At 39.8% G+C, this 13,595-nt stretch overlaps 1 protein-coding gene across 2 annotated transcripts; it reads right to left on the reverse strand.

Moving 5' to 3' along the window:
* Nucleotides 1-366: 366 nt before the first annotated feature.
* Nucleotides 367-13,027, reverse strand: LOC106914400 (phosphatidate phosphatase LPIN3). 2 transcript variants are annotated; one of them, XM_014981162.2, is made up of 20 exons: nt 12,929-13,027; nt 8,404-8,604; nt 8,224-8,319; nt 7,885-8,123; nt 7,421-7,522; nt 7,230-7,338; nt 6,377-7,130; nt 6,189-6,282; nt 5,659-5,837; nt 5,457-5,550; nt 5,283-5,352; nt 5,012-5,104; nt 4,410-4,459; nt 3,769-3,895; nt 3,523-3,671; nt 2,628-2,714; nt 2,290-2,442; nt 1,972-2,086; nt 1,624-1,727; nt 367-1,508 (listed from the first exon to the last, which is right to left on the reverse strand). In XM_014981162.2, exons 2-20 carry the CDS (start codon nt 8,593-8,595, stop codon nt 1,358-1,360), a joined length of 2,958 nt encoding a protein of 985 aa, XP_014836648.2. In that variant the 5' UTR covers nt 8,596-8,604; nt 12,929-13,027; the 3' UTR covers nt 367-1,357. The 2 variants fall into 2 exon arrangements, with proteins under 2 accessions (XP_014836648.2, XP_087861613.1); XM_088005487.1 differs by having other exon boundaries at nt 6,377-7,338.
* Between the last annotated feature and the right edge of the window lie 568 nt (nt 13,028-13,595).

Here is a 13,595-nt window from a genome sequence, read left to right on the forward strand (position 1 = left end):
TTAGACTCATTAAAAAAAAAAAAAAAAAGACCCAGATCCAATTCATATTCACCCTTCGCATATATTCAGATGTGTTTGCCAACAAGTCATTCAAACTAGTTAAAGTGGTTCGTTTTTAACTTTTGTGTCCCGTAGAAACAGCTGATGCAAAGATCTAACACCAGTAAAGCTGAAACATTTCTGAAACAAAATACGTCTGTTCATCTTAAAACTTTTGACCACTATGGTATTTGCAATAAATGCATAAAAAAAAAACAAAAAAAACAAGGACATTCAGTAATAGGTTCCCCCAAGTACAGCAAGAACACTATCTCCACTTCAAAGTCTTGATTGAAAACATTTGTATATCATCAGCAACAAAAAAAATGTTTATAAGTGGTTTTATTGCAAGTAAAATGTATTTACTCTAAAAACATAAGTACACAACTACAATGTGCGCAACATAGATTGTTTAAAATTCTTTCACATTTGTTGTACATTTGATTTACAAAACAAAACTACTCAATTTTATATCAGCTGGACAATAAAATACGCTAAATAATAAATATGTATGACATTACCATTAACAGTTTACAGCCAGAATCTGCAAGAATGTGGATGCTTGCAGATGCTCGTTTGTGTAGTGTACAATTTGTGCCATTACGAACTTGGCATGAAACAATGACCTAGCGTCACAATAATCAGACTCAATGGTCCTTCTGCATGACATAAAATTCTAATGGTGCATAACCTTTAGTCTTGGACGAGTTTAAAATATTGCTTTTCGTCCAAAGGATTTTGTTCTCTCCAGTAAAGTGCAAATTCAAAGCTGCAACAGATAATCACAAACAGACTCATAAACTCAATGAGATCAAACAGATCTTACAATTAAGATTAATTTGATATGCATATTTAAGCAGTTTTTGGTTTCTTGGTAGAATGAGCTATAAAACTCCATATGCTATGTAGACCAATGAATTCACACACACACACACACATAGATGGTTCAAGTAAGGCAAATTATCACTGAGTCATCCCTACAATTTAGGCATTACTTGGTGTGTTTTTTAAAGTCGAGTTCTTCTCTGTGTCATTTTCAATACGATTCATAAGATAATATGTTGAATAGGATTTATAATTATTAAAACATGTAGAGACGGGAGAAATATCTTGAAAAACTAAAAATGCTCAAGCTATTAATTATTCAGTGGCTTTGACTCGAAATAGTTTATTTAGAATCTATCCGAGTGTAGTATTAAAACTCAACAACTACTTCTTTATGTTCTTATCAAAGGTGGTTGTCCTGGGAAAAATCTGAGAATTGATATCTGTTTTGCACATATGTGCAAAGGGCTTAGACACAATATTGGAAGTTGGTCTATGTCAGTATGCTCATGTCCAGTTCGGGCAGAGGATCCTTCCAGTAAGAGAAGCTACTGTATTCAGGACAGACCAAAATTGCAGCGTTATTTGTCTCGGCAGACACCACGGGGAAGAAATGCTCGACCAATCCAGTCAGGTGGTTATACCTGCAGAAAAAACACACATGCAACCAGGAGCTCAGAAATCCGACTAATCTTCATGTACGTATGACGGCAAGTTACAAAAAAATCATTTCCATTTAATTGCTTGGTTTTTACTTACGAAGACTTGTTGCCTTTATTCATTTCTTGGATAAGCTCTCCTTTTGGGTTGACTGTAAATATTTTACTCTCAGACACTCCCACCTTCTTATAGGCAAAAACATCCTGCAAACGCATCAGAGATGAGCTTTATTGCAGAGGTTCACATAACTTTAGTCTTATTTCTTTACCAGAAAAAAGTTTTAACCAATAAACTTAATATTTTAGCTACCATTTTTTTTTTTTCCGAGATATGCAAGAGTCTGTCTAACAAAGTGATTAAATGTAAACCACTCAACCACAGCTCCTCACGTCCTAAGAGGTATGGATATTATGTAAGACTTTGGAGTCAGCCTTCAGTATTGCTTACATTAGTCCTGTTGCCGAAAGCCGCGTAGAAAGGCTGTTTGTGTGATCCGAACAAGTCCCTGATGTCACTAAGACAGGCGATCTTAAAAACTTCTGGCTTCTTCTCAATCACCTCCCTGCAAAAGTTGATGTCCACAGTCATCCATTGTAAAGACAGTTAGATAATGAACTTATATGCAATAATTTGTGAAATGTTTTGAAAAAACATGAAAATAACCATTATGGCTACTATTTTAAGAGGGTGTCGATACACAGTTATTAATTCGGTCTCTTGAATGGGGAATACAGACCATCCTGCGAGGATCTGAGCCACTGTTACCTGTGTAGTGCTGAAAAGAGGCTGCTGGGAGCCAGCAGCACAGGGCCTTTAGGAAGAACCGTGCCTTGGTCGTTGACCCACTTTAAGTAGTCTTTGGTGATCGTAGCCATGCCGATAGCCCTCGCTGAACAGTACAGGAACTTGTATCCGTTTCTGCAAAGAAATGAACAACCAAAACGGCGTTTTACAAAATCAGTTATTACATTTGATCAAAAACACACAATGTATCATGCATTTTCGATTGTTCAAATAGCAGGATGCACAACAAAAAGACAAGAAAATCCGACAGGTCGAGTTCCATTCAGGCGTCATCTACGAAGGAGCAGCATTTCACATACTTGTGTATTTTGTGATAAAGTTTGGCGATTCCCTTGTGTGTCCAGTCTTTTCCAAACTGAGGCAGGATATGACCAAGCGCATCAGATCTAGAAGAGACAGAGTGGAGCTTATAACAAAATAAAAAAATTAAAAAAAAACTTTTTGTCATTAAAAAAACAAAAAAAAACAAAAGAAAACAGAAAAGGATTACAATAAGGTCGTAAATTCTAAAGGATGTTTTCATTAATATTTTAGGTTAATATCAACACTTGTGCATCATGTGATTTGTGTCACATGATGCATGTGCAAAAATGTGATGAAAATGACACAAAAGTTATAGTGTTTGTTTAATGGGATTAAGGATGTGGGATTCTGTGTTCTTTAGAGTGAGGATGGGTGGTCTTTACTTTGGTCATGATGTTACCGTCGTATTTTATTTTGTTTCCATATTTAAGGATCAACAGACTGGAGATGAAAATTTCACACCAGTGGTCAAATATTTATCAACTAAAATAACAAAAAAAGTTGAGAGGCTGTCAGCAGCAGGAGCCACTTCAAGCATTCACTAAGTATGGTATGAGATTCTTTAATAACGTAGACAGAGCATCTGCACAGTTTAAACGTAAGATTTAGTAGTGATATTACTGGATTATTATTGTGACGTTTAAGAAGCGCTTGTCATTTTTGGCTCAGGAAAGCATGTCAGATACTTGACATTGATGCTGGAGAATTTTCCCAATATGTCCAAAGAAATCTTTGGCAGCCTGGCTTGTCTGGACGTCACATTTCATTTATTGCAGAATCAGAGATGTAGAAAGGTGACGCTTACCTAGGGAAACTTAGCTTTCTATAGAATTAAACACGCAAAGCGATGTGATGATTTTATAGCAAGAAACCGTGTTTAACGTGGCCTACTTGGTGATTGTTCCATCAATGTCTGATATGATGACCCGGTCGTTCCAGTTCCACAGATAGATGGCAGCTTCACAGCGACAGGTGCCCTGATATTGCGATGTAACACTGAATACCACTTTATTGGCTCCTTCACGCAGATTTAGACTATCCTGGTGAAAGAAGATCAGAGAGACACACATCATAGCACAAAAAGATCTTATCTAAATATGTTTGATGTTTTCAGGCAAAGAGTCAGGGTTGTCCTACTATCTCCTTGGAAGTGAGACGTAGTGATTTGCGGTACATGTGGCTGAAGGACATGGACATGGTTTCTGAAGAAAGACTGGGAGGTTTTTGTCGGAGCCCTAAAGCTTCAGTGTTATCCAGTGTGGCTCTGGGAAAACAACAAAGGAAAGTCACTGTTTGTGTTCATCCGCCTCTAAAAACGTCTTACAGTGACTTACAGTGTGTGCCTCGCAAATAAGTTAACATTTGCAACTGTACAGTGCCTTGAAATTCAAACGCATTTAACATTTCCACCACTTTATTCAAACACAATTGTCATTATGTATATAATTTGGTTGCAAAAATATCCCACTATTAAATTTTCCTTTTTCAGATACATAGTAATGTGAAAATGTGAAAAAGTGAAAGAAGTGTGGATGAAATTAGACGCAAGTCCACACAATGCTGAAGATATTTGGGTGTGTGAGCAACTAAAGCAGCCAGTAAAGATTAACATAGACACGCAAGGAATCCTCTTTAGGGTTTCCCTCCGCTACCAACGTCATGCGGTAGTGAAACAGATGTGCAACAGCAGGACTTGCTAGAACAACACCAGCTGGAACACGGGACGCAAGGTTTCCTGGGGAAGGATTATTTAATCACTTGGTAATGAGGTGACTTACTGGACTGGGGAGGAAACACTTGCCAGTTGCTCCTCCTTTAATTGTTGTTGCTGAAGAGAAAAGAGCAGTCAGCATTCAGCACCATTATGTCTTACATGAAAAATATTCTCCAACTAGAAAGGACACACCTTTTCATGATTAATCAGTCAGTGTAGGCTGATGTATAACATTTCTTCCCATTACCCATCACATAAGCATATATGTGTGTGTGTGTGTGTGTGTGTGTGTGTGTGCGTTTGTTTGTAATACCTTGTGGGGACGATTTTCCTGACATATGCTACGTTGTGGGGACCAATCGCTCCTCGTGGGGACCTGACCCTGGTCCCCACGAGGGGAAACCCTGTTTTTGGGTCAGGGGTCAGAGTTAGGGCTAAGGTATGAATTGAGTTTTGGTTAGGTTTAGGGTTAGGTATGTGATGGTTAGGGTTAGGAAAAGGGTAAAGGTAAGGTTTAGGATGTAGAAATGAGTAGAAATGAATGGAAGTCAATGGAAAGTCCCCACAAAGATAGCAAAACAAACGTGTGTGTGTGTGTGTGTGTGTGTGTGTGTGTGTGTGTGTGTGTGTGTGTGTGTGTGTGTGTGTGAGGACCTGAGCAGCTACCTTGTTGTTGTCCATTTCTCTGCGTCTCCATGAGAACCACCAGCGGCCAGGCTTTTTGGACATCTTGTCCTTCACCAGCTTCTCTACTGTACTCTTATGTATGAGACACATAGAAAGAAAATTATCCTTTCTTTTCTGCCACCATTTTTATTGCACAGGTTTTTATAAAATTGTAAGATATCCTATAACTATAAATAAGGTGCACTTAATGTTTGAATTTTAAAATACATTTTTAAGACTTTAGTGGTCGGGTATCAAAAAACTACAGTACCGTTGGTAGGTTTTTCTGGAACGCCGTCACGGACAGGATCATTGGAGCAGCCACTCCCCAATTGTAATAGCTGCAAAAAAGTGTAAAAGAGCTGATGAGCAATAATGGAAACAAGGACTTTAGGCTGGAAGCTGATCAACTTTTAAAAACAGTATAATTATTTTTTTCACTCACTTAGAATTTATGCAGATGACTAGACTTGGATCCTCAATGATTCCTGGATTGTTGATAAAATCCTGATATGTCACAAGGTGCTCTGTGAACTTTTCTGAAGCAAAATGAAAAACAAACAAAATAAATAAGTACAAAATAAATAATAATAATAATGATCAAATAGACACATTCTCCAACCTGACACTGGATCAATCACTCCTACCTTTGGTAATCTGGCTGGTGTCTCCTACTTTCCCACAAAGGGACATGCTGACGTCCATGACGTAAGAAGAATCAGACAGGTACTCTGTTCCACTGTCCACTGCTCCAATGTCCACTAACTGAGGCGAATGGCTACCTAAGCCCTGTTCAGCAAATTGAGTTAACGCTCCCTCTGCCTCTCTGTGGACAGGCAACAGTGAGTAATTTAGGTTCAGCATTTGCTATTATTTCAAGTTACTGTGTCAGAATTACTGGCTTGTTACATAGTTCCAACACTGAACACCCATACAGCTAATGGCAAATTAGAAACATATCTGCTCATAGCTTTATTGTCTTTATTGCATACAAATTTGCAATAAAGGCCTGAAATAATGGCACGTGTTATTTTTTGCCAAATCACTTTAGGTAAAAATGACTCAGGCCATTATTTTAGGAAGGTGACAAAATATTATTTTTCTGTCCAGAAAATATGTAGCAATTCAAGGTTGGAGCTTGACAAAAATGTGTCTAGTGTGTCAGAAAACATCTCACGTTTTGGGGAAATAAAGCTCCGCCACCTCCGGGTCCAGAGTGTTCAGGTCTTCCAGGTAAATATCCGACGAGCCTCCAGGATGAATCTGTTTACCTACGACACAGTCACGCAGCACCGTGAGGAACAAATCCACCTCAGGCTTCTGACATTAACCTAAAGAATTAACTTAATCGCTCAAATGCTTCACTTTTTTTCTCATCCTGTTGCTCCAGTTTGGAGGATGCTTCGGAGGATTTCGCCACGTCACTCCCAGTGTCCGCGTCGGCAGCTTGTGCTGCAGTCGTCGCTGCGGCTGAGCTTTCGGGTGATTCATCGGTCGCTCCGAGTATGGTGTCGTCATCTTCTCCTCCGGCGCTGGGCACCAATCCTCCATCAGGAGCAGAAGGTGTAGAATCCAATTCTCTCTGCTCAGATGAGGGAGAATCCGATTCTCTCTGCTCAGTTGAGACACTTTCTTGCTGCGGATCTTTTGGTCCTCCACTATCCTGGCCTGATTCTTGGAGTGTGCATTCTGCCATCTTTTTTGTCAGCTCTTCTGTTTTGCTCAAAGTTCCATTTTCAGAAACTCCTTCAGCTACAGAACTGACTTTTTCAGCGCCTTCTTGGCTTTTGTTGAAACAAATGCCAATCTTCTCAGAAGATGACTCTTTTTCCTCCTTCTCTTCCACCGTAAACTCAGAATCTACTTCAGTGGAAGAAATGCACGACATGAAGATGTCGTGGGAGGAAAGTTCGTCGTCAAAGTTCTTCGGAGATGAAGAGCTGGTTTGCTGAGCGCTGCTGTCTAAACAAACTGAGTCCGCCGTCGGCTGTGGCGTCACGCAGCCGGTCACCTCGGAAGGCGTGACCTCGTCGCCAAGGTCAAAGGAGTCCTGTCTCTCAATGGGGAAGAAGTGAGACGTGGCCTTCAGCTCTCCTGGTGCGTTCTCTGGGTCACAGGGCTGCGAAAAACAGGACAACCGCGTGTCAGCGGGTTGAACTCCAACCACAGCACAGGTATGACGTAAATGCGCTGCTCTGTCTGTGTCGGTGTGTTTCACCGTGGGAAATCCTCCCCAGTTCCACTGCATTTGGGGCTCAGACAAATCCGGGGCTTCGTCCAGAAGCTCGGAGTCGATTTTAGGAGAATCCGCCCGACTCAAGAAAACACTGGAAAGACACACAGGGGATTCTCAAAACCGAAGAACGAACAAGAATGTTTGTTTAACGGAAAGTAAAAAGCTTTTCTCACTTCTCTGGGAGCTCTTCGTCTGAAGGTGGATGAGTGTCTCTGTCCTGTGTGGCCCCCAGTTCCTCATCTGGCTCCTCAGACATCGAGTAGTACACTGATTTACTAACACGCAAAATGAAAAACGTTAAAGATTTAACAAGTTTATTTGCCTCGATCTGGGATTAAACTCAACGTTAGATCCTGGTTCCCCTACACCGAACTCCAATCTTCTTTCACTGAAGCATCAGGTGTAGCACGACTACAATCGGGTTAAAACTCACGGCCGCAACTTTCCACCAATAAATAAAGAATTATTCAAAACTTCATAATGAGCTGTTTGAGCAGGGTTGTCCAAAGAAAGCTTCTAGTCTTTAAGGCAAACATGCAAGCCCCTTCTTAAGTTTTGTCTCTGCAATAAATAAAAATTTTTCTAACTTAAATTCGATTAATTGTTTATTTAACATCTGCACGTTTTACTGTCTGACCTGGTCAGCAGTAGTGTAGATGAAGGACTCTCCCGCTGAGCAGCGTCAGAGTCTTTCGTGCTCGGCTCCTCTTTGTCTCTTTCTTCTGACGAAGAGTTGGTTTCGTCCCTCTGCTGAGTATCATAACGCACATGCCTCCGCCGCCGCTTCTTCTTGCGGGCTCCGGACCCCTCGGCAATCACATCCGTGTCCTCGGGGACCTCCAGAGGAATTGGGGAGGTGCACAGATGGGCTGGGACCTAACACGGAGAGAAGTAGAAAAGAAAAAAAAAAACTACGTTATTTGACGACATGAAAGTGTGATTTAGCTAAAGCGGTCTCTGACGTAGTTCAGCTTACCTCCATGTTTTCTTCTTCCTCCACAAAGAAAGCCTCGCCATTATCTCCGAGCTTCATATGCAGGTCGACCGATTCTCCGTTTACCTCGATGTCGACCTAAAAATCACAACATACAGTTCAATGAGAGACGACGGAATATTTAGGCAAAGAATAAGGTATTTAAAAAATAAAAATACTCACAATTTTCTCTTTGGAGCGCAACACGCCGAGCTTCCCAAAGCGGACGTGAAACGGCGAACACTGGTAAGAACCGTCAGGCTGCCGCACCACGATGACATCGATCCCACCGGTCAGGGTGGCCGGGTTCAGGCCGCGGTACAGCTCCTTCACTGTGACAAACACGGTCTCTGCTAGCTGGCCCACAATGTTCATGGTCTGTGACTACAAGAAATAAACGAGAAGAAAAACAAGAAGTGAGAGCTTTTAGGCAGACCGAGTGCCATGATGAAGAAAGAAACAGTTTCTTGCTCTGCTCTTTGGTAAATGCTGCGGTCTGTACCTGGTTAGCTGTGTTTCTGTCTGCTGAATCACACAAGTAGAAAAAAAAATTACCAGCAAAAAAGTTCCAACCTGCAGAGTTCATTCCAAACAGCACAAGCTGGTTCTTCTATTGCTTTGTGTAAGGCATATTGACCTTTACATCAGGTCTTTGTGACTAATGGTCTGAAGGTCAACAAACACGAATTAAGATGCGATCCTGTGAAAAGATGTAATTGTTTGTCTTTGCAAGACAACAGAATCTGCTGACGTAATTTTCTTGGTCCATCAACTTGATTATGTAAAAGTGTTCACCAGGCAGGGCTCTAGTGTACACAAACACATGGGTCGGTTTTGAAGACGTGAAGACAACACGTTGGTGAAATTCAAAAGTAATTGCCGTAACATTGGCTTTTCTCACCAAACAAGCCAAACGAATCCAACTGTTACCAGCTTCAAAAAGACAAAGCAGAACTTGACCTTTGACCTTCAAGGTGGACAGTCCACTTTCAAGTGACAGTCCATTGCTAGACTGTCAAGTTAGCTTTCAAGCTATTTAAAACCAAGCATGAAATTAGGCTTCCTAGATGCAATAACTTCAGGGGGGGTACCTAAACTCTTGATCATGAAAAGTAATCCCTGAGTGGAGAATTTTCTCTAATGGAGAATCCCAGCAGCCTTATGGAAATCACAGTTAAAATAAGGATCTACACATGAAGATGACTGATTTAGTAATTCTTGGCAAGATAACAGCTAATAGAAAATACTAATCATCAAAATGATTTCCTATGCTTTTTTAATAAAGGAACCTTGTCTTAAAGTCACTGTTTTTACTCCTTGTAGGCTTTAAAGAGAAATCTGTAATAGCTGAAACAGTACTTACAAAAAACAAGAGATCAGAGATTATTTCCACTAATCTGGAGCAGATCCTGAGTCTAAGTCTTACCCAGAGAGAAGGATGCAGGTGTTCCCTCCCAATCCAGCCAGGTTGCCCTGACCGCCTCTCCGCCATCAGCTTTTCCACTTTATGAACTCACAAACTGTCTCAGGAAATGTTGCCACCATGTTCATCTGAGGATCCTCAGAATCTTGTTTCTCATTCCGCTCCACTGCCTCGCAACGCTGATGACGCGCAGCGTGTCTCTGTGAATGTCGGCCTACATACTGGCAGGTCGGACACCTTAGAGACAAAGTTCTGAAAGTCCGCAGAGCTGAGCTAAACTGGATCATAAGAGACGACAACGCTCTACTCCTTTCTGTTCTGTGGTAAAAATACATATATACAGTGATCTGTGAGAGAGTCCTAGTATATTCATACACACACACACACACGCGCGCGCACGCACGCACACACACACCCACACACCCACACGCACACACACACACACAGTCGCCTCACATGACAGCTAGACCAGCAGTTTCTGAAAGCCTCTGATGAGCTTTTCAAACGCACTCACACACATTCTGGTCGCAACCACAGCTCTCTGGGCCGTCAAAGACCAGGGGGACTCTCCAGCAGATATGCTGTCTCACAGAAAGAGTTTCGCATTAGGATGGATATCTCTGCCCAAGCTGCCTAGAGAAGTCGACAGAAAGGTAGGCCTCTGAGGAAAACAGCAGCAGATGAGGAGATGAGATTAGGTCGTACACACAACCGCAACTCCGGCCGATCATGTGGCTGCGCAACAGAAACACGACTACATGTTTAGCTCACCGCCTCATTCGTCAGAAATAACTTAAAGTGATAGTTGATTGTTATAACCAGGTCGGCTGTGGTGTACTGTGAAAGCAATAAAAGAAACCCCGAGGAAACAGTCGCAGTTATAAATCCAATATTGCGTTCGCATGATTCTGTCAGGAATTTTCCAAAAGGTGCGTTTGCTGGAGTTTTTTATCCACTTCTCAGAGGAAATCAGCTGGATATTGTATTGCAAAGCTGCAGCTATCGATCACTGTTTTACACTTGAAAACATTTTAGTTTTTTTTAGCATTGCGTCAAATTACAACCAAAATCTTAATTCTATTTTACTGGGATTTTTTTATATCACAGACCAACATAAAGTACATCATAACAATAAACTGGAAGGAAAATGATGCCTGGTTTTCAAAGGATTGTCCAATCAAAACAACTCTAAAAAGTAAAAAAAAAAAAATTCAATGCAACCGATTGCTTTCAAAAGTCACTTAATAAGTAAAGTTGAGTTCAAAATGAAATGTGTAATTTAACCTCAATATGAATGCAGCTTGTCAGTGAAGGCCTCAGAGGGTTGTTAGTGAACAAACAGCATCATGACCAAGGAGCGCCTTGGTTGAAACATTGTTGAAATGTTTCTAAGGGTACGAGTCATTCATTGTTCATTCATTGTTCATTCATGTTCACTTTAGGAGCAAAGTCTCAACATTGTCTTGTGTTTGTACAAATGAACTACTTGGTTTAGTTTAAGAAAACAAAAACATAATCATCACTGTCGATTAGAATAAGACAGTCATTGTTTCAACATAAAGTATCAACATTTTTGGCGATTACTGCATGATGCAATACATTACGGAGCATTAAAACAAAACAGATTATGTCACAATTTAAAAAATAAATAAATAAAAAAGTTCTCCCAAAAGTGTGGCAAAAGCAACACAGATGTTGCTTGGGGTGCCTTTTGCATTCCACAAGAAACATTTATAACTATTAACAGCTAGAAATGAGTCTTTCAAAAGCATTAGTCTCTCTAGTTTAAATACAAAATTCTCCAGACAGACACAAATTGGTGAATAATTTGAGAACTCCCAAAACAAATTAAACAGAGGGTTGTGAACTAAGAACAAGCACCGGTGTCTACTTACTGTATTTACATCTGAAATTAGAGCGCAGACCTGGAAATATCCTCAAATCTGTGGATGTCGGAAAACCACAGGGATATGTAAATTGCCGTCCTAAGAGAGAAGCTAACCACTACCACCGACAATTTTCCTATTTGCATTTACCGTCCAATTCCTGGTTGGGCGGTACTGTGAGTGTGTGAACATTTTAATCAGGTACAAAACTTTTGTAGTGAACATTTCTATTACCGAAGCTAATAGTACATTTTTTACCTAAAGGTAGACAGGTTGGGGAAAAAAAATCCCCATGGCTCCAACAATAAACAACAAATATCAGGGAAGATTTCTAAATGTTGGATAAACATGTACAAAAACTTATTCCCACATTAAACTGTATTACTCGATCACCTAGAAAGACACCATGAACGTTTCCTTTTATTGACTGCTGAATTGTGAATTAGTGCACTTAGGGTCAGATGCTTTATAATCCAGGTATTACTTTGGACTTAAGGATTGTGGGTTCCATGTTAGAGGTAGTAATACAACAACGAAAAAAAACTTATTACACCATGACTATCTAATATCCACAAAAGCCTAATGTTTTAAGATAAGATTTACAATCCTCATACAACCTTAAGTTAAAAACTCGAGTTTCCCACTTATTGGATTATCCAACTTCTTTTTCTTCTCCCCTCTCCCCCTGAGAAACTATTATCTATTAAATCAATGACTCAATCTTATTAAAAATTGATTCAATTAATTTCAAATTCAAAAATACTTTAGTGAATCCGCACAAAATGTAAATAATTTAATCAATAAATTTAATTTAGAGGCTACTACTATTTCAATTAACAACAACATTTCAAAAAATAAAAATATAACATAGCTAAAAAAAAAATTTAATTAAACAGAGACGCTTTTCCATTAGACGACAAAATGGGTAACTTTAAAGGTCACCATATACTTTATCTGAAGCCGAACGTCAAACGAAAGGGACTTTGGATGAAGTTTGTGGGAGCCTTAACATAAGGATGCAACAGAAAACTTAGCTTCCGCGACTATGCTACATGTCTTACTCAGGCACTGAGTAACTTAACTACTTCACTCCATTCATTCAAAGCCTACAGAAAAAGAAAAATAATACGTTCTCTTCAACGAAGCGCTAAACTTTCCCCCTGAACTTCATTCAGTTCACTTCGATTAAAAACAGAATTCCGATAGAGATGAATCACCTCCATTTACTACTTTTATGAAAAACTTGGGAGAGCGCGGTAGAGAGAACAGCAAAACTTTACAAACTGACAAAAACTACTACAGCTCACTCGGCTGTAGCACTCCACGTGTTTTACATTTGTTACACTTTTCATACAACACCTTTTATCGGCGTTAAAAGATGAGATAAAAGACAACTCACCTTTCGGGCTTCTCCTCACTCTGACACAACGACCATCTTCCAACTGTACAACGCATGCGCGTTCTCAAGTCCCCTTCAGTAAGCCAATCAGAAACTCCAGGGTTAAAACTGTTCCGCCTTTAATGTAAATAGTAAACAATACGTGAAACAAGGTCTAACACACATCAAGAAACCTCTTCAGCTATTACAGAAGACAAATAATACAAATAATCTTCATTGTTTTTGCATTTCCTTTCATCTTTCTGTTTTACTTAAACATTCCATCTGCCTTTGCCTGTCAGTCGATGTCTAAGATCATCAGACAAATTCCAATATCACAACCTACCCTCTTTAATTAGATAGGTAGATGATGTGAAAATAGAATTGCCACTTTACCTAATCATGTCACGTGTGATTAAGCACATGTTCTTTTGTTTCATATCACTAAATATCATATCACCTGTCTGACAAACATTAGGAGGGCCAAAAGATCTGAGAAGCCTAAACACCACACCTAATCTGAAGATATTCAATAACTGATGAGTAAGAAAGTAATTGTTTCTATCAGCCAAGAAAGGATTACTAACCCATTTATAAGGCTTTGGGGTGCAGTGAATCAAATGAAAGTCATAATCCACAAATAAAGAAAACTTACACTTTGTTATCATTCCTATTGTTGCAATTGTTC

Source organism: Poecilia mexicana, unplaced genomic scaffold, assembly GCF_051168715.1.
Source record: "Poecilia mexicana isolate PSO_F unplaced genomic scaffold, ASM5116871v1 scaffold_5, whole genome shotgun sequence".
Classification (NCBI taxonomy): Eukaryota; Metazoa; Chordata; class Actinopteri; order Cyprinodontiformes; family Poeciliidae; genus Poecilia; species Poecilia mexicana.

Bases quoted from the DNA above. Each gene is read 5' to 3' on its own strand.
- LOC106914400 (XM_088005487.1), bottom strand. From the start codon at position 8,595: ATGAACATTGTGGGCCAGCTAGCAGAGACCGTGTTTGTCACAGTGAAG. The intron at 3,896-4,409 runs GTAAGTCACCTC...TTGTTTTCCCAG, and splicing joins AGTGTTTCCTCCCCAGTCCA to AGCCACACTGGATAACACTG. The intron at 1,728-1,971 runs GTAAGCAATACT...ATGCGTTTGCAG, and splicing joins CTTTCGGCAACAGGACTAAT to GATGTTTTTGCCTATAAGAA.